Below are 24,335 nucleotides of genomic sequence, written 5' to 3'. Positions count from 1 at the left end.
TTTCAATGCATTCCTATGGGAAACCGTGCTTCACAAGACGAAATTTTCGCAATACGAAACGACTCGCGGAACGAATTAATTTCGTCTTGCGAGGCACCACTGTACAAGAAACGAGATTCCAAGGTGACATTAGGAAGAGCTTTCTGATGGCAAAAGCTGTTCAGCAGTGGAACGGATGACCCCCGAAGGTGATGAACTCTCCTTCATTGGTGGGTGGTGGGGTTTTTTGTGTACTTTTATTTATTTTCAAGAACAATATCTAGGTTCAGAATAATAAGAATCTCTTCAGCAGATATTTCTCATTTTTGAGTCACTAACAGTTATTGCAAAGTTTGATGAATGTAATACATCAAGGAACAATAGAACAAATAACTATTTACTCCACCCCCGAAGACCTCCATAATAATTCGTTGGAGGTTTTTAAACAGAGGTTGGGTGTCCATCTGTCAGGGATGCTTCAGCTGTGATTTCTGCATTACAGGAGTTTGGGTTGAATCACTGGTCTTCAACGGGTGGGGTAGGGACCGACTAGCGGGCTGTGGGCCTGATCCAAGTTGGGTTGCAACAGGAGCACTACCACCATGCAAATATATGGTAAAAGGTTAATAAATGGATCCCCAAATCATAGCTGTCAAGTTTTACCTTTTCTCACGAGGAAGCCTATTCGGCATAATGGAATTTCCCTTAAAATAAGGGAGAACTTGACAGCTATACCCCAAATGCATGTTTGGGTTAAAAGTGAGCCCTGGTTCTGAAATGTTTCGAGCTATGTAGACCGATGACCCTTCCAACTCTACTACTCCATGATTCTAATTTGAGTGAGAGAGGGGTTTTGTGTAGTAACGCTTTATATGAAGAACGGTGGGCATTGGCTGTCCCAGGACTTTCTTGTATCAAGTTTGGAACGTAGCATCTGACCACAGCCCAAGCAGCATGTGCCCAGCTTTGCTTTACAGTAAGCCTGCAACTTACACAGGGTATAATGCTTCAAGCCAAAATTGCATATAGTGAAAATTCATAGGATGCCATGGCAGGTGGGATTACCAAAGTGTTCCCCCCCTGGATGCCCACCCCCTTTCTATTTTATTTTATTTTTTTAAGTTTTCACCAAGCGCATAAAGTTGAATGTGCAACATAAGTTGTGAGCTTACTGTATAAGCCGCAGGTCAGATCTAGGCAGAAGGAAGGATGTTCTCTTTATGAATGCTTTCCTGGTCTCTGTTTTTGTAATGTAATGAAGGAGGCACATCTTATATTGCTCTCTCTCTCTCTCTCTTTAGGAATGGTGAAATCCTGGCAGCACAGAGGCGTCAAAGAATCATGATTGCATGAGCTTCCCCCTGCTTGTCTCGTTCATTGGATGTTAATACAGAATGTGGAGGGTGACATTGAAGGTTCCCTTGCTCCTGTTGCGTTTCTCTGGCCCGGAGGGGGCAACTGATTGTCGTGACGGCCCTGCCCATGCTCTCCTAGCAACACCCAGTTAACTGGAGGCCAAGAAGAAGAGTTTCGTCCTTGGTTCTAACTGGATCGGAAGTTGCGTCCGCCGTCTCAAAGAGAAGATGAAATTTCCATTCTATTGGCCCTTTGTCCAGCGGGCACAATAGCCTTTCCTCCTGGAGCCTTGCCGGTAAAAACCGCCTTGGTTATGGCTACTGATCCAACGTGATAAGAGGGGCAGCACCAACTCTTGGACTCATGACCGGGTATACCATGTTGCGGAATGGAGGGGTAGGCAACGGAGGCCAACCCTGGATGCTGCGATGGTCCAGCCGCATTCGACTCACTTGGCTCAGCTTCACCTTGTTCATCATCCTGGTCTTCTTCCCCCTCATCGCCCATTACTACCTAACCACCATAGACGACGCGGACGACGCCGGCAAGCGCATTTTCGGGCCGCGCACGGGCAACGAGCTGTGCGAGGTGAAGCACGTCCAGGACCTCTGCCGCATCCGGGAGTCGGTTAGCGAGGAGCTACTGCAGCTGGAAGCCAAGAGGCAGGAGCTGAACAGCGAGATCGCCAAGCTGAACCTCAAGATCGAAGCCTGCAAGAAGAGCATTGAGAACGCCAAGCAGGACCTCCTGCAGCTGAAGAATGTCATCAGCCAGACGGAGCACTCCTACAAAGAACTTATGGCGCAGAACCAACCCAAGCTCTCCCTACCCATCCGGCTGCTGCCGGACAAGGACGACTCCAACTTCCCCCTGCCAAAATCCCACAGGAGCTGCCGGCTACACAACTGCTTCGACTACTCCCGCTGCCCGCTGACCTCCGGCTTCCCCGTGTATGTCTACAACAGCGACCAGTTCGATTTCGGGAGCTCGTTAGATCCCTTAATTAAGCAAGCCTTTGAGTCCACTGTCAGAACTAATGTGTACGTTACTGAAAACGCGAACATTGCCTGTTTGTACATAATCCTCGTGGGGGAAATGCAAGAGCCTGTCATGCCAAAACCTACTGAACTCGAGCAACAGTTGCACACGCTGCCCTATTGGAGGACTGACGGGCACAATCACCTGATCATCAACTTGTCCAGGAAGTCGGAAACTCAGAACTTCCTTTATAATGTCAGCACGGGGCGCGCCATGGTCGCCCAGTCCACCTTTTACGATGTACAGTACCGCCCGGGGTTCGATATTGTGGTGTCCCCTCTTGTCCATGCCATGTCCGAGCCCAATTTCCTAGAGATCCCGCCCCAGGTGCCGGTCAAGCGGAAATACCTGTTCAGTTTCCAAGGGGAGAAGGTCGAGTCTCTCCGGTCCAGCTTGCAAGAAGTGCGCTCGTTTGAAGAAGAAATCGAAGGCAACGCCCCGGCAGACTATGATGACAGGATCATTACCACCCTGAAGGCTGTCCAAGACAGCAAGCTGGACTTTGTCTTGGTGGAATTCACGTGTAAGAACCAGCCGAAGGCAAGCCTGCCCACTGAGTGGGCTCTTTGTGGAGAAAGGGAAGACAGACTAGAGCTACTGAAACTATCTACTTTTGCACTGATAATCACCCCGGGGGACACCCACCTTGTCATCTCTGCTGGGTGCGCAATGCGCCTTTTTGAGGCCCTGGAGGTTGGGGCGATCCCGGTGATCCTCGGAGAGCAGGTCCAGCTGCCCTACCACGATGTGATCCGGTGGAACGAGGCAGCCTTAATCATACCAAAGCCACGTATCACGGAAGTGCACTTTCTTCTGCGGAGCATTTCTGACAACGACCTCCTGGCCATGAGGAGGCAGGGCCGCTTTCTGTGGGAGACCTACTTTTCCACCTCAGACAGCGTCTTCAGCACAGTTCTAGCTATCATAAGGACTCGAATCCAAATCCCGGCCGTCCCCATCCGGGAGGAGGCTGCGGTGGAGATCCCCCACCGGTCCGGAAAGGCTGCTGGCACAGACCCAAACATGGCCGACAATGGGGACTTAGACTTGGGGCCGGTGGAGACAGAGCCGCCATACTCCTCACCCAAATACCTGCGCAATTTTACCCTCACCGCGATGGATATTTACAGAAACTGGAACTCTGCCCCCGGCCCTTTCCACCTCTTCCCCCACACACCCTTTGACCCTGTCCTGCCATCGGAAGCCAAGTTCCTCGGATCTGGGACCGGGTTCCGGCCCATCGGAGGAGGAGCTGGCGGCTCCGGGAAGGAGTTCCAAGCCGCGCTGGGAGGAAACGTCCCCAGGGAGCAGTTCACTGTCGTCATGCTGACCTACGAGCGAGAGGAAGTGCTCATGAACTCCCTGGAGAGGCTCAACGGCCTCCCCTACTTAAACAAAGTGGTGGTGGTCTGGAATTCTCCCAAGCTGCCATCAGAGGACCTCCTGTGGCCGGACATCGGCGTCCCAATTGTGGTAAGAACAGTGGGAAATATTTGGCTTCTTTTGCCTCTCTCCAAGGATTGAAGTGGAGAGGCTTCAGAATTCTTCTCTTGCAACGGGGAGCGTTGAGGGTTGTGCATTATGTTTTTAGATGCACCGTAAAAAAAGAAATAAATTCTGGTTTAGATTCTTCCAAATACTTGCAGTGGGCAGTGTGTGTGTGTGTGTGTGTGTGAGAGAGAGAGAGAGAGAGAGAGAGAAGGAACTGGTTGCCTGATTCCACCAGCATAGTCTCAGAATCCAATTCTGTATGGAAATACTGTAAAAGTACCTACAATCTTATCCTCTGGGCAAGTCTTTGCAAGGCTTGGAGCAAAGCAGACTCCAAGTTCCTCATGTGAGTCCCAAAGTCCAGGCAGCAAGTTCAGAGTGGAGATTTGTAGGCTGTTTGGCCAGAGGGTAGTAATGGATCAAGTCCAAGTTGCTCTGCAGCTGAAGGAACAGAGGTAATAGCAAGGGCTCCTTAGAACTGACCATGTTTCTAGGAAAGATGGCTTTATGGCCATTCACTAGTAGCTTCTTGGGTGGCGCTGTGGGTTAAACCACAGAGTCTAGGGCTTGCCGGTCAGGAGGTCAGCGGTTCGAATCCCCACAATGGCGTGAGCTCCCATTGCTCTGTCCCAGCTCCTGCCCACCTAGCAGTTTGAAAGCACACCAGTGCAAGTAGATAAATAGGTACCGCTCCGGCGGGAAGGTAAACAGCATTTCCGTGCGCTGCTTTGGTTCGCCGGAAGCCACATGACCCGGAAGCTGCCTGCGGACAAACAGCGGCTCCCTCGGCCCATAGAGCGAGATGAGCGCGCAACCCCAGAGTCGTCCGCGACTGGACCTAAAAACAGTCAGGGGTACCTTTACCTTTAGTAGTACCTTCTCTCATGGCTAGCTACTAAACTGATACAAACTGAGCTGATACAAACTGAGCTTTCGTGTGCATGCACACAAAAGCTCATACCAAGAACAAACTCAGTTTGTCTCTAAGGTGCTACTGGAAAGAATTTTTGATTTTGTTTTGACTATGGCAGACCAACACGGCTACCCACCTGTAACTGATACAACTTTGGTTGCCCAAGGGAGATGGGGATGAGCCAGTCTTGTCCCTTGAGTGTCTGGTCACCTGCTGGGCTTCAGGGCAGTGGCTCTGCAGCTTGGTGCAGTAGAAGTTCACCCTCTCCCTTGCGTATCCCCGGTCAGAGGAAGGAGTCTTGACCTGCTTCTTTATCGTCGAAAGGAGAATGTACATCCTTACATGGGTAACATCTCAACATGTTCAGCCTGCAAGCAGAGAACTTGTGGGAAATGGATGTTTTGCTTTTAAAGCCGTGTGGAAGATGACTGTTTTAGTTTAATAGTTTCGGTTGAAGGACTGCTCCTGTTGAGGGCCTGGAATAAGTCCTCTCAAGCCACAAAGTGCCAGGGTGCTGGCAGTGCTTTTTATTGGGTGGAATAAAAGTGAGCTATTGCGGCCTGTGTTTCTTCCATCCCCTGAAGGAAGGGCGCTTCTCTCTACTCCTCAGATACTAGTTTGCTACACCATGCAACTTCCTTACGGCCCCTAAAACAGAGTTACGGCTCCCTTGCAGTCAGGACTTTGCAGTGATTGTGAGGCCTACCAGAATTGTGAAGGGATGAAGTCATTCGCTGCGGGTGCCGTTAATGTGCTTTTTCAAGGACGCCCGTCAACAAGCAGAGTAGCCAAATGGTCCTAAATGGACTGATGCTGTGGCACAAAAGGACAAAGGAATATGATTTAAATTACATATCTTAAAAGTGTCTCATTTGCTTCTCTTGAGTTGCTTCTTGGTCCAGGCAGTTTACATGCAAGATAAAGAGAGAGAGAGGGAGAGAGAGAGCATGTTCAAGTGCAGAACAATTCATAGCTCGCTAAAAGCTTTTTTTTAAAAAAAAGAAAATAAACAAATTTAAACTCTGAACAATTGTGTGCTGTCACACTGGGCGAGGGTGGAACACAAACGGCTACTTGTTTCCTACACTAGTGAGACTTCTTTCAAAAATATCTTGTCTGGAGCACTTTTCTGTTTTTTAAAATATATACTGTGGGGTTTTTTTTTTGTTTTTTTTTGCCGCCCTAGCCAGTCAGTCGTTTCTATTTTTGAATGTGCCATTTTTGATGCGTTTGACGACTGAGCCTCACAACTTGATCTGGGGTTTGTGCAGATACTGGGGTTAGCTGTGCATGTAAGGAAAGTGTGCACCTGTGAAAATGTTTGTGGCTTGTGCATGGGTGATGCACATCCAAGAGATAATCTCTCTGTGGATGGAAAAAGTGAGCATTTGGATGCAGATGTGAGTTGTGTTTTCACTGAAGGTCACACAGTCAGTAAAGGCCAGGGGGCATTCAATGGGTATTTTGACAATGGTGCCCCTTTCCCCTTGACACCAGTTTGGGCCGGGGTATTGGGTAGGTTTTTTTCGCCTTGTACCCTGGCCTATCCTCAGCCAGCCTAAAGTCTCTTGTGAATATGGATGCAGTGGTCTAAACCACAGAGCCTCTTGGGCTTACCTATCAGAAGGTTGGCGGTTCGAATCCCTGCAGCGGAGTGAGCTCCCGTTGCTCGGTCCCGGCTCCTGCCAACCTAGCAGTTTGAAAGCACACCAGTGCAAGTAGACAAATAGGTACCGCTGCAGCGGGAAGGTAAACGGCGTTTCCGTGCACTCTGGCTTCCATTAGGGTGTCCCGTTGTGCCAGAAGTGGTTTAGTCTTGCTGGCCACATGACCCAGAAAGCTGTCTGCGGACAAACGCCGGCTCCCTCGGCCTGAAAGCGAGATGAGCGCCGCAACCCCATAGTCGCCTTTGACTGGACTTAACCGTCCAGCGGTCCTTTATCTTACCTTTACCTTTATGGAGAGTTATAACACTAAAAGAAAAAAGAAAACTCAGAAAACAGATGCAGAGATGCCAAAAGCAGAGGAAGGTGGTATTTTGTAGCAGAAGGGAAACATGGAGCTTCCAGGAGACTGGGGCACGGAGACGCCGGCTCCCGTTTTGACTTTAGGGATCTGAGCACCCCATGAAATGAACTTATTCTTAATATTTCATCTTATTGTTTCTGACTAGTAAATCACACTGCTCACAGGCAGGAGTGAATGAAAAGATTATCTTTCTTCCAGGAGCAGCAAAATGAGTTACAATTGCTCATGTCACTGTGAAATGAACATTCACATTAGTCCTGCTGCGTCTTTTCCTCTTCTTTTAAACAAAACCCTTGAAATAATGCCTACCTAAAATAAAATTAACTCCTTCGTCGCATTTGCAGAATCTTGGGCACGATGTACATAAGGATGCGCACTGCGCAGGTCTCTTAACAACCCGGCAGATCTCCCCCAAATTAGTCCACCTCTGCCTACAACCCTGAATTTGCTCTGATTAGAGGAATGTTAATGGGAACGTCTTGTTATTTATTTGCAAGTTTCAGCTTGCCCCATTTTAATTGGCAATAGCTCGTTAAAGGCAGAGTACATAAAACCTGTGGGATAAAATCTCTGGTGAAAATAGATGGAGCCCAACTGCATTTTTTTAAAAAAACAAAAATGAGAAATAAGATAAAACTGCTGTCGGCTTCTGTGGTCCATATTTGATTGACTTCTGTCTGATGTGTACCAGTTCATCCTTCAAGGCTGCAAGAAGTAGGAATAGGAGGTTGTAGCTTGTGATGTACATGACTGCGAGCTGAAAGCCCTCTCAGGATTTTCAGGGTGTAAGGCATACCTTTCTGCAAGGAAGCCATAATTAGCTGCTTAAAGAATCTGCAAGACCCTCTTAGGCTCCCTATGCCAAACAGCAGTGCCCAGTTAGTCTTGCACTGGAATTTTTGTTGAGACAGAGACAGGGGGCTCAGGTGCCTCAGGCGTTTAGGGAATCTGCAGAATCTCTCCACATATTTCCATGTAGCCAAATCTGTCTGGAAGCCCAGCCTTTTGATAGCCCGTGACTCCTATAATTTTTTTTTGCTTTTGGTGCCACGAAGTTATGCACTTTGTACTATGAATCTGTCGAACTGCAGGTGTCAGAACGTTCAGTGGTTGCTCATGAGTAACGCGCCAGATGCAGAGCTTCTAGAAACTAAGTTCTTTATTGTGAAGGCTATTTACAGTGCAGAGTAAGTTCATACGTCCATCTCAATCCTCAGCAGAGTCCCGGAATGAAGTCTTCCAGTTCTTTGTCCAGCAAAAAAGCCGCGGGATTCTAAACCCCTGCCTCCCTCTCCCACGTCCTTCCTGCATCCGACCTCTGAGCGTGGGAACCTGACCTCTATCCCCACTTTCCCTGCGGTGCTGAGGCTCTCTGACCCCTTCTGAGCCCCTGCCCTGCCGTGCTGACTCCACCTCCACCTCCCCGCTTGGGAAATGGTCGCTTCCGCTCTCGGAGGGGGAGGAGGAGCTCGTAAACAGCGGACATGGGTCCCTGTACTCCAAATGCTCCCGCGACACCGGCAGCCGCTGGGAGGGGGTTTTCCTGACAGCAGGGAAGCTGCAATTGCCCACCAGGAGAAAGTTGGCTTTCGCTGATGTTTAAAAGGCAACTTTCTTATTCTTTAGGATGTGAAACGCATTTGGCACTATGTGAGTAATGACTGGTGAGACCTTTGAAGCCAGGGTCTTGCTGACTTACCTTGGGGTATGCAAGAATCTTATAAGGCACAGTGGTACCTTGGTTCTCGAACTTAATCTGTTCCAAAACCAAAGCGTTCCAGAACCAAAGCGCGCTTTCCCATAGAAACTAATGCAAAATGGATCAATCCGTTCCAGACTTTTAAAAACAACCCCTAAATCAGCAATTTAACATGAATTTTACTATCTAATGAGGCCATTGATCCGTAAAATGAAAGCAATAAACAACGTACTGCAGTCACACAATCAATCAGTCAGTAGCTGAACTGGGGTCCACACAGTCACAAAAACGAAGATCCGCAAAAACAAAAACTCAAAATGAACAGCAAAAACAGACAGACCTCAGAGTAACACGCCAAACGGAAGTGTGGCACTCAAATCGGAAGCGTAACACACAAAACGGAGCACGTTCGGCTTCTGAAAACGTTCGCAAACCGGAACACTTTCAGGTTTGCAGTGTTTGGGTTCCAAGTTGTTTGAGTACCAAGGCGTTTGAGAACCAAGGTACCACTGTAGACCAGCATTGTTATGCCAATATTGCAGGTAGATGGACTGAGGCTGAGACGATAGTGACGCCCGAAGACAGCTGTGGGGTTCATTTGCAGAGCTGGAAGTGAAACAGGGGGCTCCCTGATTTACAGCTGAATTCACTCTTAGCCACACCAGCAAGTAGTTCAAAATAAGAGAACACATGCAAATCCATTTAACCTGGATCAATTTATGCGGGCCACCAAACTGGGGCAGAGTTTTTATTCTTCTTGTACATGAACAGGCCTGCTTGTACTTCCCATTCATTAATCCTGAGCAAATTGGGCTGGAAAATTCCAGGTGTCTGCCCATATGCTTTTAGAACCTGATGCCGGAGTCTGGAAATGAAACATATTCCCCTTCTATAACATGGTGTGTGTTTTTTCTTTCGTTTCTTGTTATTAATTTATTGCAAGCTACTTAGTACAAGGCGTTTGGGGTTGGGGAAGTCCCCCCCCCACACCTTCTAATTAAGGATGGAGGGGGCGGGGGAGAACCGCCGCCATTTAAAAATTGCTTTTTTTCTATTAACACCGAAACAATTTCAAGCATCATAAGACCACCAGGTGCAGAGCAGTGATAATGCGACTGTGACAAAGTGATTGCTGATCAAAGCACCGAAAGCAGACGGCTAATGAACTCCAACAAATTACAGCATAATGAGGAGTATACCTTGTGCATCGCGAAGTAGTCAGAGTCTCCAAAGCTACAGAGCACCCAATACACAGAAACTACGAACTGGAGCACAAACTCTCCCTTTTTTGCTTCTCCCGGGGCAGGAAAGGGGTTAGTCCAACCTCTGGCAGCGGCGTCTTACCCATAGTGGCACGGGGCGCGAGGGCACCAAAGCAGCGCCACGCCCGGAGCCTCCGTCTGCCATGGCCACTGCGGCACGAAGCAGCCAGGGAGGTGCCACGCCCGGCCTCTGCCTCTTCCTCACCGGAGGAGCTGCCCTCCAGCCACTGCCCGCCTCCTCCAGCTCTGCCGGCAGCACCATCCTCCCTAAATAAAGTGGACAACTCTGAGAAACGGGGGGTGGGGTGGGGTGGGCGCCGGAGGGAGCTTTGCACCATGGCGCCGGATATGCTTAAGACGGCCCTGACCTCCGGGTTGCTAGTGCGACTGAGTTACCATGTTGTGAAATGAAGCATGTCTAAAAAGTGTTTCACCAACGTGATCATTTTGGAAAGCTCTGATCTAGTCCAACCGCCTGCAATGCAGGAATGTGCCAATTTACTTTTTCACCGGGTTTGTAAATCCTGTTGATAGTTGTCGGCTGAGTAATCTGGTGCCAGGATATCACTTGATGAACTTCCACATGCAAACTAGCTTTGTGGGCAGTGCCGGATTTACGTATAAGCTAAACAAGCTATAGCTTAGGGCCCCGCTAAAATTAAAGGGGGAAAAAACTGAATGTACCTTTCCAAAATATAAGATAAAAAACAAATAAAATAAAACCTACATACAGCAACAGTGTTTTCTGTTGTGTAGGCTCCTATGGTGTAAGTCATGGGCCCCGCCTGCTAGCCTGCTCTCTAAAATAGCACTGGTTTGCTCATTTCTATATATAGGGTGCCTACATTCTGCATGGACGGGTTGCATGGCAACATGTGCAAATGGTTTTAGATACCTATTAGGTCCATCAGTTACCATAAAAAACAGTGACCATTTGTTGTTGACAAAGGACAGCTGGACATATAAACCTAAATCTGGCCCTGTTTGTGGGGTAGGAATGGAAGGGTTTACACCAGGCGGCCCTCCAGATGTTTTGGCCTACAACTCCCATGATCCCTAGCTAACAGGACCAGTGGTCAGGGATGATGGGAATTGTAGTTCAAAAGATCTGGAGAGCCGAAGGTTGGGGGTGCCTGGTTTACACCTTCAGCCCCTCTGGCCTTGTGTAATCCAGCGCTGGCTTCCAAACCTCCAGAAGGGCATGATCCACCAGCGTGGCAATGCTCTTGTTGTTTTCTCCAGCCTGATCTTCATTATAAAAAATTGGAAGGAAGTAGCAGGTTGCATTTGCAGAGAGAGAGAGTGAGAAAGAGAGAGAATTTTCTGAAGAAATAATTTTGCTTTTCTTTTTTCTTTTTTTTTTTAAGGAAAGCTTTGCCCAAACTCAGAATTCTCCTCCCTGGAACATAAAATGCTTGTTTTTGGAAATGGCAATTATGACGCATCCTCAAAGCAGAGGATGCCAAACAGCTGCAACGGTTTTAACGATAGCAATTGATTTTTTAAAAAAAATATAAAAAATCTCCCCCCCCTTTTTTTAACATGCTCAGGAAATGTACTTGGCTATCTCTTCAGCCAGGAGAGGAGCCTGTAATTGGTGTGATATGAGAAGTGGCTTGCAGTGCGCTGCCTTTCCAACTACCTTCCAGGGATCCTCGAGGCAGTCGTGCAATATCTAGGCCAGGGGTGGGCAAACTTTTCTCCTCTTGCCTGTAACCAGTCACTGATAGGCAGTACCAAAGCTGGAAAAAGGCAGAGCCCAAGACAAACGTGTCCTGGGTCAATTAAACTGGGATTTTTAAAAACACCCTGCCGTTCCAGTTTCCACTGGGCATATTGGATTAATTAGAAATGGGGGGGGGGGTTCCCAACAAACTTTTGTAAAAACAACAACAACAACAACAACAACAACAACAACAACAACAACAACAACAACAACAACAACAGTATTTCTGTTGGGCATAATAGATTCAGACACTGCAAATGAAAATAAGAGAATATTCCTTTACGCAACATATGCAACAAGAATACTACCATATTTTTCGCTCCATAAGACACACATTTTTCCTCCTAAAATGTAAGGGAAAATATCCGTGCGTCTTATGGAGCGAATGGTGGTCCCTGGAGCTGAATTGCCCAGGGGCCAAAAGAGGATCATGCTTTTTATTTTACAAAGAGAAAAGGGGGTGTTGAAAGGACCCCGCTCAGCAGCTGATCAGCAAGAGTCCCTGGCTCCCTTTCAGCCCTGCTCCCTTGCCCAGGCCTCCATTGTTGAATGTGCTGCAGAGGGAGGTTGTTTGTTTCCGCAGCGACATGTGACTGGCTGATTAGATTATCTGTCTGGAAACTGTAGAAAAGGCTCCCTTTCCTTTAGTAGCTGCAGAAATGTGAGTTCAACCCCATAAAAACTGAGCTTTTCCTCTTTGCTTTTCCCCCTTTGCAAAAGGAGCTTTGCTTTTCCCCCTTTGCAAAAAAACTGCAAAACTTTCAGCTGATCCTCAAAAAAACAGGGCTTTTAGAGGAGGAAAACCAGAAAAATATTTTTTTTTCTTGTTTCCGCCTCTAAAAACGAGGTGCGCCCTATGGTCTGGTGCGCCCTATGGAGCGAGAAATACAGTAAAGCATCAGAAACGTTTATGGTGCTACGTAAAACCACCGACAAAGACTTACTTGTAGCTTTGCAGATTTGCCAGCTCTGGCAAATTATGCAGAAAGCACTCCAGGTTTCTCCAGGCAAGTTATTCCTCTGAATGTAATAGGGATTATTCATGTGGCTAGAGTTATGCACACATTTGCTAAATCTGGGTGTTTTGGCCTATTAATGCTGAGGAGCTGATTTCCTCCCCCTGGTCCCAAGCATCCTTTTTATTAACAATGTGATTGTAATGGGTGAGCAATCTGAACACAGATATTCTCTACTCCCTCAGAGCTGGGGACTGATCCAAATATGCATTGTGAAAGCTCTCCTGGTGCATTCAATGCTGTGACCTTGTGTTTAGGAAGCTTAGGGGGAAAATCCATGACATGCGCAGTAGCTAGCAAGCAATTAACACTGAATAGTTACGCATATTCAAATTCTTTTATATTGAGCGTGTGCAAAATATTTGCCATTATTACCGCAAAGGGCTTGTATCTTGCAAGGACTATAGCTCGCATATCTGACTCCACCCTTCTGCAGGGCTCCAAAATCCACCCCAGCCTATGGAGTTTCTTGGACAGGTTTTACCCACTCTTCAAAAGTATCCTCAAATGCAATGGTCAGTTTTGCCTCTTGGAATCAATGGGAGCCTTTCATCTCTTTGGAAGAAAATAAAAGTGAGTGCCCAGGGATCCCACTGGAATTGTGAAAAAGGGTTAAAAATGGGGACTGGGGGGCACTGTGGTCTAAACCAGTGTTTTTCAACCTTTTTTGGGCAAAGGCACACTTGTTTCATGAAAAAAAATCATGAGGCACACCACCATTAGAAAATGTTAAAAAATGTAACTCTGTGCCTATATTGACTATATATAAAGTAATTTTTCAATTTTTCCCACAGCACACCAGGCAACATCTCGCGGCACACTAGTGTGCCGCGGAACAGTGGTTGAAAAACACTGGTCTAAACCAGTGGGCCTCTTGGGCTTGCCGATTGGAAGGTCGGCAGTTCGAATCCCCATGACGGGGTGAGCTCCCATTGTTTGGTCCCAGCTTCTGCCAACCCAGCAGTTCGAAAGCACATCTGTGCAAGTAGATAAATAGGTACTGTTGCAGCGGGAAGGTAAATGGCGTTTCCATGCGCTCTGGTTTCCATCACGATGTTCTGTTGCGCCAGAAGCGGTTTAGTCATGCTGGCCACATGACCTAGAAAACTGCCTGTAGACAAACGCCGGCTCCCTCTGCCTGAAAGCGAGATGAGCGCCGCAACCCCATAGTCGCCTTTAACTGGACTTAACCGTCGAGGAGTCCTTTACCTTTACCTCTTACCTTTATTGGAATGGGCTCAAACTTCCCCAGTTCTTTCGTAGAGGGCAAACTTTAACCACTGCCCCAACAGCCGTGCCCATTGTGGCTGGTTAGGGCTGGCATTCTCATGTTCTATTGTTGTTGTTGTTGTTCAGTCGTTCAGTCGTGTCCGACTCTTCGTGTTCTATTACCTAAACGTTTTTAGCGGCAGATGACAGGGGTCTTGACTTGGGGCCTTCTGTGTACAAAGCACACATTCTCCCACTGAGCCACAGCCTCTCGGCTGCATTGGGTTTCATTTGGTCCCATAAAGCTGCTTGGGAGCCGCTGAGAACCCCCGTGGCAAATGCAAAGTTTCTGCCGGCATTTCAGTTTGGCAGGAGACTGGAGCTGCCTCTTTTTACATAAAGGATGAATATGCATACATCCACGAGCCCAGTATTAGCTGTACCTCTGGGAATGTGGTATGTAGGATTTGGATTAATTCTCCCACCTGCAGAATCCCGGAGCTTGTACTCGAGCAAAGAGTGCGTCCCTGTAGGAAAGATTCAATCTAGCATTTCTTGTTAAACCCCCTCGCCATGAATATTCAACCTGCCGCTGCTGCAAGTCTTCCCCCTTTTCCCACTCTTAAGGCGCTCTCTACTCTTGAGCAGTCTGTTGCGACTGCTACAGGGCAGGACGGAGTGTTTCTTTCCATCATTGCCGAGGCATAAACCTGTCACTCAAGGCTGCCTCCCCCCCCCCCCCCCGCTCCTTTCATTGTGCACCTCGAGGCAGATGTGTGTATGCTAATCTGCATCCTATTGTATAAACACAAGGGGGTGCGCATTGCCTCGCAGTGATTATGCAGAGAGGCCCACATTTGTATGCATGCGATTCAGACTTGCAGGTAAGTACAAACATTCTCAAGTTGCCAAGGGAACAAAAATTCAAAAAACGGTTACCTGCCTGTGTGTTGCAGGGCAAGCTTGGCAGTGGATCCATTCAGATGCGTCTTCAGCTTGTACGCTGGCAGAATTCATGTCTGCTGGCATCAGATAGGATTGTGATGCTCCTAGATAGTAGCTCTACCGAGTCAGAGTCAGGCCTACAGGTGGGCATGAGTGACCACAAGACGGTTTTGGGTGTGATGGAAGAAGCAAATATCACCCGTGTTGAAGCAATGATTCTTCAGCATCAACCTCGTTGGGCTGGTCATGTTGTGCGGATGCCTGATGATCGTCTTCCAAAGCAACTACTCTATTCCGAACTTTAAAAGGGAAAGTGTAATGCTGGTGGTCAACAAAAGAGGTTCAAAGACTCCTTCAAGGCAAAGGTAGTATAAACACCGGCAACTGGGAAACACTGGCCTGCGAGCACTCCAATTGGAGAACAGCCTTTACCAAAGGTGTCATGGGTTTTGAAGACGCTCGAACTCAGGACGAAAGGGAGAAACGTGCTAAGAGGAAGGCACACTTGGCAAACCCTCACCGTGATCAACTCCCACCCATATACCCACGTCCCCACTGTGGAAGGATTGGCAAATCCAGAATTGGCCTCCACAGTCACTTACGGACTCACTGTTAAGACCGTGTTGATGGAAGACAATCTTACTCGGTTATGAGTGATCGCCTAAGAAGAAAGAAGATGGACCTGTCTCCCTGCAGATGTTGTTGGCCAACAGTTCCCTTTATCCCTGCCAAAAGGCCATTCTGATTGGGTCGAAGGGAGTTTAAACCCAAGGACATCAAGAGAGCCACAGGTTCCCCATCCCTACTAGGGCTGGGCAATATCTGGTTCTCAACATTGTGATGTATCATCAGCTAAACATTGCGATACACTGATATATCACAATGTCTGAAATAAGGATGGAGCTATGAAGAGGCATGGGCTGGCTTCATGGTTCCCCCCGCATTGTGATTTTTGCCAGCGCCTGCTCTTGTGATTTGCTGCCCCACGGCTGGAGGGAGCTGATCCAGCAAAGTTAAATAGGGGCTGCAGGAATCGAGAAAAGCATTGGCTTCACGGCCTTACATAGCAGACACGCACATCATGATTCATGATATATTGCCAGGTCAATAGTTATGAAACCGATAGCACAATATGGACTTCAAACCGGTTTTGGACATGATATATTGATATTTTGGCCAGCCCAAATCCCTACCTTTCAGGGAAACCATTGGGAAGACCACCCTGGCCGTGCTCAGAGAAGCATGGTGGGCTGTAACTCAGCAGCAGAGCATGTACTTTGCATACGGAAGGTCCCAGATTTAATTCCCAGTGTTTCCAGGCAGGGGTGGGAATGTCCCCCTGTCTGAAGTGCTTGGAGAGCCACTGCCGGCCAGTGTAACATCCCAGAGGTTTCCAGACCATGGTCCGTGGAACACCAGTGCTCTGCAAGTTTCATCCAGGTGGTCTGCCTTGTGCAATTAAAAACCATCCAGCACCGGGTTTGACATTTTGTTTTATAGATCCCATTGCTGCAGAAAAGTGCTTATTCTGTTTGCTTTGAGATCACAGTTGGAAGGGGGCACGAGGGTCATTGAGTCCTACCCCCTGCAATGCAGAAATCTTTTGCCCGCAACTCGAACTCGACTTGAACCCGCAACTTGAACCCGCAACTCTGAGATTAGGCCTCATGCTCTACCGACGGAGCTATCCCAGCAGGCACGCTTCATGGGAAGTGATTAGTCAATGTAACAGCCACGTCATTCAGGTAAGAGGGTTGGACTTGGTCAGACTATCACTAGTCTGAAGTCCATATTCTGTGCACAGAGGCTAGCTGCCCTTTCTAGCACTTTTGAAGCCTGTGCGTTGTTTTAAAAAATTCCTGCTCTACAATGGTCATTTTGAACTGGAAGAGTCATTCAGATGCCCAGGATAAGGTTGGCAGGACCCTTAATCACATTTCTGAAGCAATAATGGAGGAGGGGGACTCTGAACCCTTGGGCTTCTGCCATGGGTGCAACACCCTTGCCTTCTGTGGGTGACTTGGTACCCCAACAGCAGCCCCTAGCTGTCAGATTGTCAACCCCCTGGTAAGTTTTAGGAGGCCTCAGTGTGGACCAAATCTGCTTTGAAAAGGAGGTGGAAGTTTATGTGGCCTAAACAGAAAGGTGGAGGAAAGCTATTTTGCCCTGAAATCTCAGTCCGGATTTCTGTTCCTTTTTTTTTCTTCCACAAAAAGAATTCTGTTTACGCGATGGTGGCAAGATTTGTTTCTGTAGGCTGGGCGCCAAGGCGAGGATGGATGAGTGGGGGAACTTGCCTCCCTTATTTCTTGGAGCAAGATCTGGTGCGTAGCTGACGGGAAAGAGCTTCCTACACTTTTCCTAACACCTTCCAAAAACCCAAATTAAATGCGGGTTTAAGGTGACTCCGTAAATGCTGGCATTCCTGCCTGCCTGCCTGCCTCTGGATGTTTTTAACTCCACTGCCTGAATCGGTGGGGCTCTCTGGGGAGGACTGGAGTGCTGGCAAGAACTCTGTATGTTTATCTTGCAGATCCGTATCAAAAGGATTTATTTTTCAGGAATGTGCATTTTGTAGCACTTTAAAACTGGAAGGACTCCAAAGAGCTTTGCAGTCGGAACAAGCTGGTTCTCACAGTTTTCAGAGGGCCCTTTGCTTTATCTGCGGCATTTGCATATTGCCTTTGTTGGCACTGCCAGGTTGAGGGTTTCCAAGCTGCCTAGTGCTCTTGCTGGGATTGTTCAGGACAGCAACCGCCCTGGCTGAGCTTTTGGAGGTGCCTCCTGCCTCAGAAATAAGATCTCAGAGCATCCATCGCAGTAGAAAGGAGGCAGGTGTAAGGCTGGGCCATATCTGGTTTTCAATATCACGATGTATCGCCAGCTGAACATTACGGTATCTCGATATAGCGCAATGTCTGAAATAAGGCTTGAGCTTATAATGACCTGGGAAAATATTGAAAGAAATAAAAATTAAATTGAATGCATATAGTTAAATGAAAATTTACTCAGTTGATAGCATGCTTAACTAAACCATTGAAGAATATATTTCTGTTCTGTTACGGGTTTTATATACCCATAGTAACACCTTGAACAAATTGGGGAACTGGTGTAGATCAGTGTTAGAAAATCAGGTAGACACTGAGGTCCGGCTCCGAGGGCCTTCTGGCGGTTCCCTCCCTGCTAGGAATGTTAATTTTTTGTTGTTGTTCAGTCGTTCAGTCGTGTCCGACTCTTCGTGACCCCATGGACCAGAGCACGCCAGGCACGCCTATCCATCACTGCCTCTCGCAGTTTGGCCAAACTCATGTTAGTAGCTTTGAGAATACTGTTCAACCATCTCATCCTCTGTCGTCCCCTTCTCCTTGTGCCCTCCATCTTTCCCAACATCAGGGTCTTTTCTAGGGAGTCTTCTCTTCTCATGAGGTGGCCAAAGTACTGGAGCCTCAACTTCAGGATCTGTCCTTCTAGTGAGCACTCAGGGCTGATTTCTTTAAGGATGGATAGGTTTGATCTTCTTGCAGTCCATGGGACTCTCAAGAGTCTCCTCCAGCACTTTTGGTATTCTGCTGTTCCATCAAAATGTATGTTTTGCTGGATTTCAGCTTGTTGTAAATTGCTCAGAGATCTATGATTTACAGCTGATTCATAAATATTTTCAACAAGTTGAATTTCAAGAGGTATATTTGGCCATTGTTAAATGCCTGGCAATTGTAGAATTGAATAGTCCTTAATTTAACTCCAGAATAAACTTCTGGCACGGGTTACGTTTACCTTGAGCTGCTTGATATCTGCTTGACTTTTCAGTACTTCCTTGGAGCTGAATCTCTCATGTAGAAGCAAGGTTTTGTGCATGAGGGGAGAGACTAGTCCTGTTATGTATTGGAAGTTCTCACCCTAGGCCACTAGGGGTGTTGTGTATATAGTTTTACTTTGCCCACCGTGGCTGCAGTTCTCACTCAGGTCCACAACATGCAATTGAAGGATTGAGAGTGCCATTCACGGATTGGGTAGCTAGAGAGAGTTGTTACTGTTGCATGTTACTGAGTACTATATAAGCAGGCTGGCTCAGCCCTTCAGTCCAGTTCTGTTCCAGCCTGAGAATAAAGAGAGCTGCTTGGAGAATCACTGTGTCGTCTGCCATGTCCACCCACTACTTAATAAGTCCCAGCACAGTTCTCTGATAATTTTTTTGGATTTTTCTTAGCCTGCAGTTTTGGAGAGAGGCTGCAGAACACATCGTTTAAAGCCTTCTACATTTTGCACTGCTGAGTGAATGCATTTGATACGTACAAGTTCGTGCAAATGGTACCCGTTCCGCACACTGAAATGTAATTTCAATGCGCTGGAGGTTTGCTTTACTATTGCTGTGGAAATTGTTCACGATTAGATGCTCTGCCACCAAGCAGAAATTCTGCTTGAAGATGCAGAAGCCCTTAAACCTTAAAACAGCAGAGCTGTTGGTCCCTGAATCTCTTGTGAAAAAGATGTTTTTGTCCTGAAAACGACTGTTGTGTTTTCGTGGCGAAATCTGTTTCAGCCTCCTTTCGTGCAAGTGCTTTGGCCTTGTGGCATGGTTAAACTGCCATCGTGTCTCACATGGAGCATTTCTTGCAAGTGACCTCCTTTGCAGCTGTTTGAAGTGTTATAAGAAACAACATGCTCCTTTTCCCTTATGGGGTATCCAAGTGCCCGTATAGAGTCCTTAAGTAGGTTCCCTATCGGAAGGAGAAAATAACAGAGGCCAACCAGAGACTATTGAGAAGCAAAGCGGCTAGCAAGCCTGATCGTTATTAACTGATGCAACTGGGCGCTCACTGCCACACGCAGGAGGCAGGAGGGACCCCGAACGATGGTACGCAAGCCCTTATACGGTCATACCTCTGGTTGCGTTCACTACAGGTTACGAATGCGCCAAACCCAGAAGTACTGGAACGGGTTACTTTCGGGTTTCGGTGCACGCGCATGTGCAAAAGCGCTAAATCTCACTTTGTGCATGCTCCGAAGCGCCGAATCGCGCCGTGCACATGCGCAGATACGGCGCTTCAGGTTGCGCTCTTTTTGCGAACGGGCCTCCGGTATGGATCCCGTTCACAACCAGAGGTACCACTGTATAGAATTTTGAAACTGCCCACCCTGTAGCCAGAGACCACCCCCACATAAGGATTCAAATAGGTAGCCGTCGATATTCTTGGTATAAGTTTTCGTGTGCTGTGCATGCACACCAAAGCTTATATACCAAGAACAAACTTAGTTGGTCTCTAAGGTGCTACTAAGGTGCCGACAAAGGTCCGTATAGTTAAAGCTATGGTTTTCCCAGTAGTAATGTACGGAAGTGAGAGCTGGACCATCAAGAAGGCTGATCGCCGTAGAATTGATGCTTTTGAATTATGGTGCTGGAGGAGACTCTTGAGAGTCCCGTGGACTGCAAGAAGATCAAACCTATCCATTCTCAAAGAAATCAGCCCTGAGTACTCACTAGAAGGACAGATCCTGAAGTTGAGGCTCCAGTACTTTGGCCACCTCATGAGAAGAGAAGACTCCCTAGAAAAGACCCTGATGTTGGGAAAGATGGAGGGCACAAGGAGAAGGGGACGACAGAGGATGAGATGGTTGGACAGTGTTCTTGAAGCTACTAACATGAGTTTGGCCAAACTGCGAGAGGCAGTGAAGGATAGGCGTGCCTGGCGTACTCTGGTCCATGGGGTCACGAAGAGTCGGACACGACTGAACGACTGAACAACAACAACAAGGTGCTACTGGGCATTTTTTAATTTTTATATATATCACAGAAGGAGGTGGTCCTGCCAGGATACCTAATAATGGTCACTGATTGCATTACCTGGACAGCCCGGCCATTCTTTTGTGATGGTAGATACTTTAATTCCTGAATCCAGGTCACAGGCTCACCCTGTTCATGCACACATATGCCCTTAAGACAGGTAAGCAAAAGACAATGGAGAGGTTTCCCATTTGCCTCCCTCACTGCAGAGGAATATTTGAGGTCGCTGGGAGAGTCAAAATGACTCCCGGATTGCTCACCTGTACTATTTTAGACACGTGGTTTATATACTTATGTATGTGTTTGCTTTGTAAATTTATGAAGGCTTATTTTTAGAATTCTTATGACAGAAGGAATGGAGTTTGGGAACAGTGGGGCTTTGCCAGGCAGCTCCCCCAAAGCTGGCAAGCTGAGGGCACTGCAGAGTGGGAAATCTTCGCTCATGCCAGGGGTCAGCAAACTTTTTCAGCAGGGGGCCAGACCACTGTCCCTCAGACCTTGTGGAGGGCTGGACTATATTCTGGGGGAAAAAATGAATGAATTCCTGTGCCCCACAAATAACCCAGAGGTGCATTTTAAATAAAAGGACACATTCTACTCATGTAAAAACACACTGATTCCCAGACCTTCCGCGGGCCGGATTTAGAAGGCGATTGGGCCTTATTTTGCCTACCCATGGCTTATGCAGATGAGATGCGAGAGAGCCTTTTGAGAGGGTTTTGCTTTTGCAGACGAGCTTGTTAAGAAGGTGTTTTTTCAAGAGTGAAAAGCTGACAAGGAGAGTGGGGCTTGAGTGCTTCATATTTGATCCTGTCGACTTCGCCCCTCTTGCTTAATGACATGTGGCACTCAGAGCGCCGGCTTTGATCCTACCTGGTTTCAAAAGGCTTTGCAAATGGTCACGCATTTGCGGCGGCGTCTTTCTTTTTCTGCTTGCATCAGGGGGATTTTCTCCTTGCTCTTGGATGTACTGACAAAATGAGCAGAGGGAGGCTGGAGGGGGGGGGAGACGAGACCAGGCGGCTGAATTAGGAGCAAGCTGCTCAGTTCAGTCCCCGAACCGTACTCCCCAAGTTTCATTTTGGTGGTCTGGGGTGTGTCTCTGGATTTGTGGCTGAAGACGGGAGGGGGCACTTCTACCACGCGAAATATCCATATTGATTTTTAATTAGATTTGATCACTTCTTTCATTTCTTAGTATTTTGCATGTTGTTGCAATACAGATTTGAATACTATGGGATCCAAATCGCAATGCAATGAAATGCAGTACATAAGAAATAAAAGAAGCCGTAAAAATACAATTAAAAATGATAAAGCAGCCGCACGCAGCAGGCAGAAAAATCACCTGCCAAAGATCCTCAGCAATTTTCGGGTGGTCCATGGAGGAAAAAGTTTGGGACGTGGGTAGCGCTGTGGTCTGAACCACTGAGCCTAGGGCTTGCCGATCAGAAGGTCGGTGGTTTGAATCCCCGTGACGGGGTGAGCTCTCGTTGTTCAGTCCCAGCTCCTGCCCACCTAGCAGTTTGAAAGCATGTCTAAGTGCAAGTAGATAAATAGGGACCGCTCCGGCGGAAAGGTAAATGGCATTTCTGTGCGTTGCCCTGGTTCGCCAGAAGCGGCTTAGTCATGCTGGCCACATGACCTGGAAGCTGCATGCTGGCTCCCTCGGCCAGTAAAGGGAGATGAGCGCCGCAACCCCACAGTCGGACACGACTGGACCTAATGGTCAGGGGTCCCTTTACCTTAAGGTGCTACTGGACATTTTTTTATTTTTATATATATCACAGAAGGTGGCGGTCCAGTTTGAAAGCACATCAGAGTGCAAGTAGATAAATAGGTACCACTCCGGCAACAAAAAGAGGTGCAGGTAATTCATACCCTTGAGCACCCCCTGAGGGGGAAAAAGCACTGGTTTTGCCCATCATGGTCTCCTCCTTCTCTCCCACTTCCCTGCCAGAGCAGAGCCTGCACCCTGCCAGGAAGCACATCCCGGAGACAAAATAGAAGGACCAAATAATGCCCAAAAATGTGATCTGCTGTCCAACCCTGTGAGCTTGAGCTATTAGCACATACCGGTACCCTACCCTGTTTCCCCTGCTCTCTGTGGCCGAGGATCTGAAGCAGGAGGTCCCCGAATCCTCTTTCTTGGGGCTCCTAGATGAGCCGTAATGAGCGATTGTTCCACAGTGCTAACCTTGCTTTAAGTAACAGTGTCAAAACACTGTCTAAATATACTCCTTTCCATCACTGCTGAGAACACCCACGGAGACACGGCGCTGACGGATGGCTTTCCTAATTTGGCAGAACCCTCAGATGAAGTTGCTAACCATGCTCCAGTCTGCCTGCAGCTCTACTCGCTTGCAAGAACACCCGTGAACCCTCACAAGGGGGGAGTGTTGACTCTCTCGGGCACTGCTGCAAGATGCATCTTAGTTTCCAAATTTAGATGATACCTCACCTTTCCTTTTTTTGGAAATGGCTGCATAAAAAAAAATGGTAGCGCTGGCCACATTTGCATCCCATCTGTAACTATCCATTTAATGTTTGCTTAGCACTGACCTCTGTTCGTCACCTGTCAATCTCAGTGCAGCTTTTCTGCCCTCCTGGCGCTTAGCAACCCCTCCCAAGCAGGCAACAAAAAAACAGGCGCCTTCCAGAGCCCCGGATGGGCTTTGCATTCACTTTGCTGCACCCAGGGCTGGAAGCGGGACCCTGGTGCTCTGCGTGCAACAGTCTCATGTGGCGGTGAGTCATCTGGGCTTCAAGTTGGGACACCTCCCTGTGGGCAGGAAAGGCTTCCCAAGCTGTGGCTTGGCTTGGCAGGACTGATCTTGCAGCAGGTGCTGGGGAATCCTTGGCCATCCCAGTGTTGCTTTACTACAGCTCCTTATCATCTCTGGCCATTGGCTATGGTTGCAAGGGCTGATGGGAGTTGTGGTTCAGCCGAAGGTTCCCCACACCTGCTATAGAATGGATTAGACTGATGTACTGGTTAGGCTCCCAGTGGCTGCTAGTCATGATGGCAGTATTCCTCCAAATATCAGTTGCTGGGAATCCTAAGTGGGAAAAATAATATTGCACCTGGATCCCAGCTCTGGGACTTCCTGTAAGCATTTGCTAAGTGTTCCTCTAGGGCAGGGCGGTCCAACTTTCTGTACCAAGTGGGCTGCAAGAATTTGCAGAACCCACAGGCCCTACGTGCTGTGTTGTTGAGGGGGAGACCATGGCCAGTATTTGACACATGCCCCTAGCAATGGATTCCCAAAGCAGGCTAAGCGAGGCGCTGGGTTTTGGGAAGGAGGCACAAGGCTCTGGCATGCTCCTAGAGCCCTCCCAAAGCCTAGTTCCTCCCTTACCTGGCTTTGGGAAGGCAGCACAACGGCTGGGAGGGGCATCAAATGTTGCTGAGGGCCACCCCAAAATTCCTCAAGTCCACTCTGCTTGAGGTCATAAGACTCAAACCAACAGATTTCAGATAACATGAAAAAGACCGATCCACCAGGAGTAGCTTTCTGCAGTGGGATACGCAGCCTCTTGAAGCAGACCCTCAAAGTCAGCTGCCTGTTTTGACCAAAATGAGTGAGGGAAGACTCAAACTCTGGCCAGCGACCGTTTCCTCCGCTTGCGCCTCGACTTGTTAACAAGGAAACAGTAGCAGTCCCACGTTTCTGCTGAGGTGCCCTCATTTTTCATCCGGAGAGGTCCATGGCATCCGCTCTCCTCCCGGCAGAAGCTAAGTGCAGCGCACAGAGCTGGTCTGTCAGAAATTCCTCTGAGGGCACAGACATGCTCCCCTGTTTCCTGCAGCAAATTATATTTGACATTTAATTCAAGAATTGAGTGTAAAACCTCCCAGTGGTAATGGGTCTGAATGGAACAGGGCATGCAGTT

At 48.0% G+C, this 24,335-nt stretch overlaps 1 protein-coding gene across 1 annotated transcript in view; it reads left to right on the top strand.

Moving 5' to 3' along the window:
• Window positions 1-1,281: 1,281 nt before the first annotated feature.
• EXTL3 (exostosin like glycosyltransferase 3) overlaps window positions 1,282-24,335 on the top strand; it is a 43,034-nt gene continuing 19,980 nt past the window's right edge. Inside the window, exon 1 of the mRNA XM_033145181.1 lies at window positions 1,282-3,846. Coding sequence (XP_033001072.1) covers window positions 1,699-3,846 — 2,148 coding nt within the window. The 5' untranslated portion in view covers window positions 1,282-1,698. The remainder of the gene's footprint in view (window positions 3,847-24,335) is intronic.

Source organism: Lacerta agilis, chromosome 3, assembly GCF_009819535.1.
Source record: "Lacerta agilis isolate rLacAgi1 chromosome 3, rLacAgi1.pri, whole genome shotgun sequence".
Lineage (NCBI taxonomy): Eukaryota > Metazoa > Chordata > Lepidosauria > Squamata > Lacertidae > Lacerta > Lacerta agilis.
Note: the sequence above shows the minus strand (reverse complement) of the source record. Positions and strands in the feature narration are given on the sequence as shown.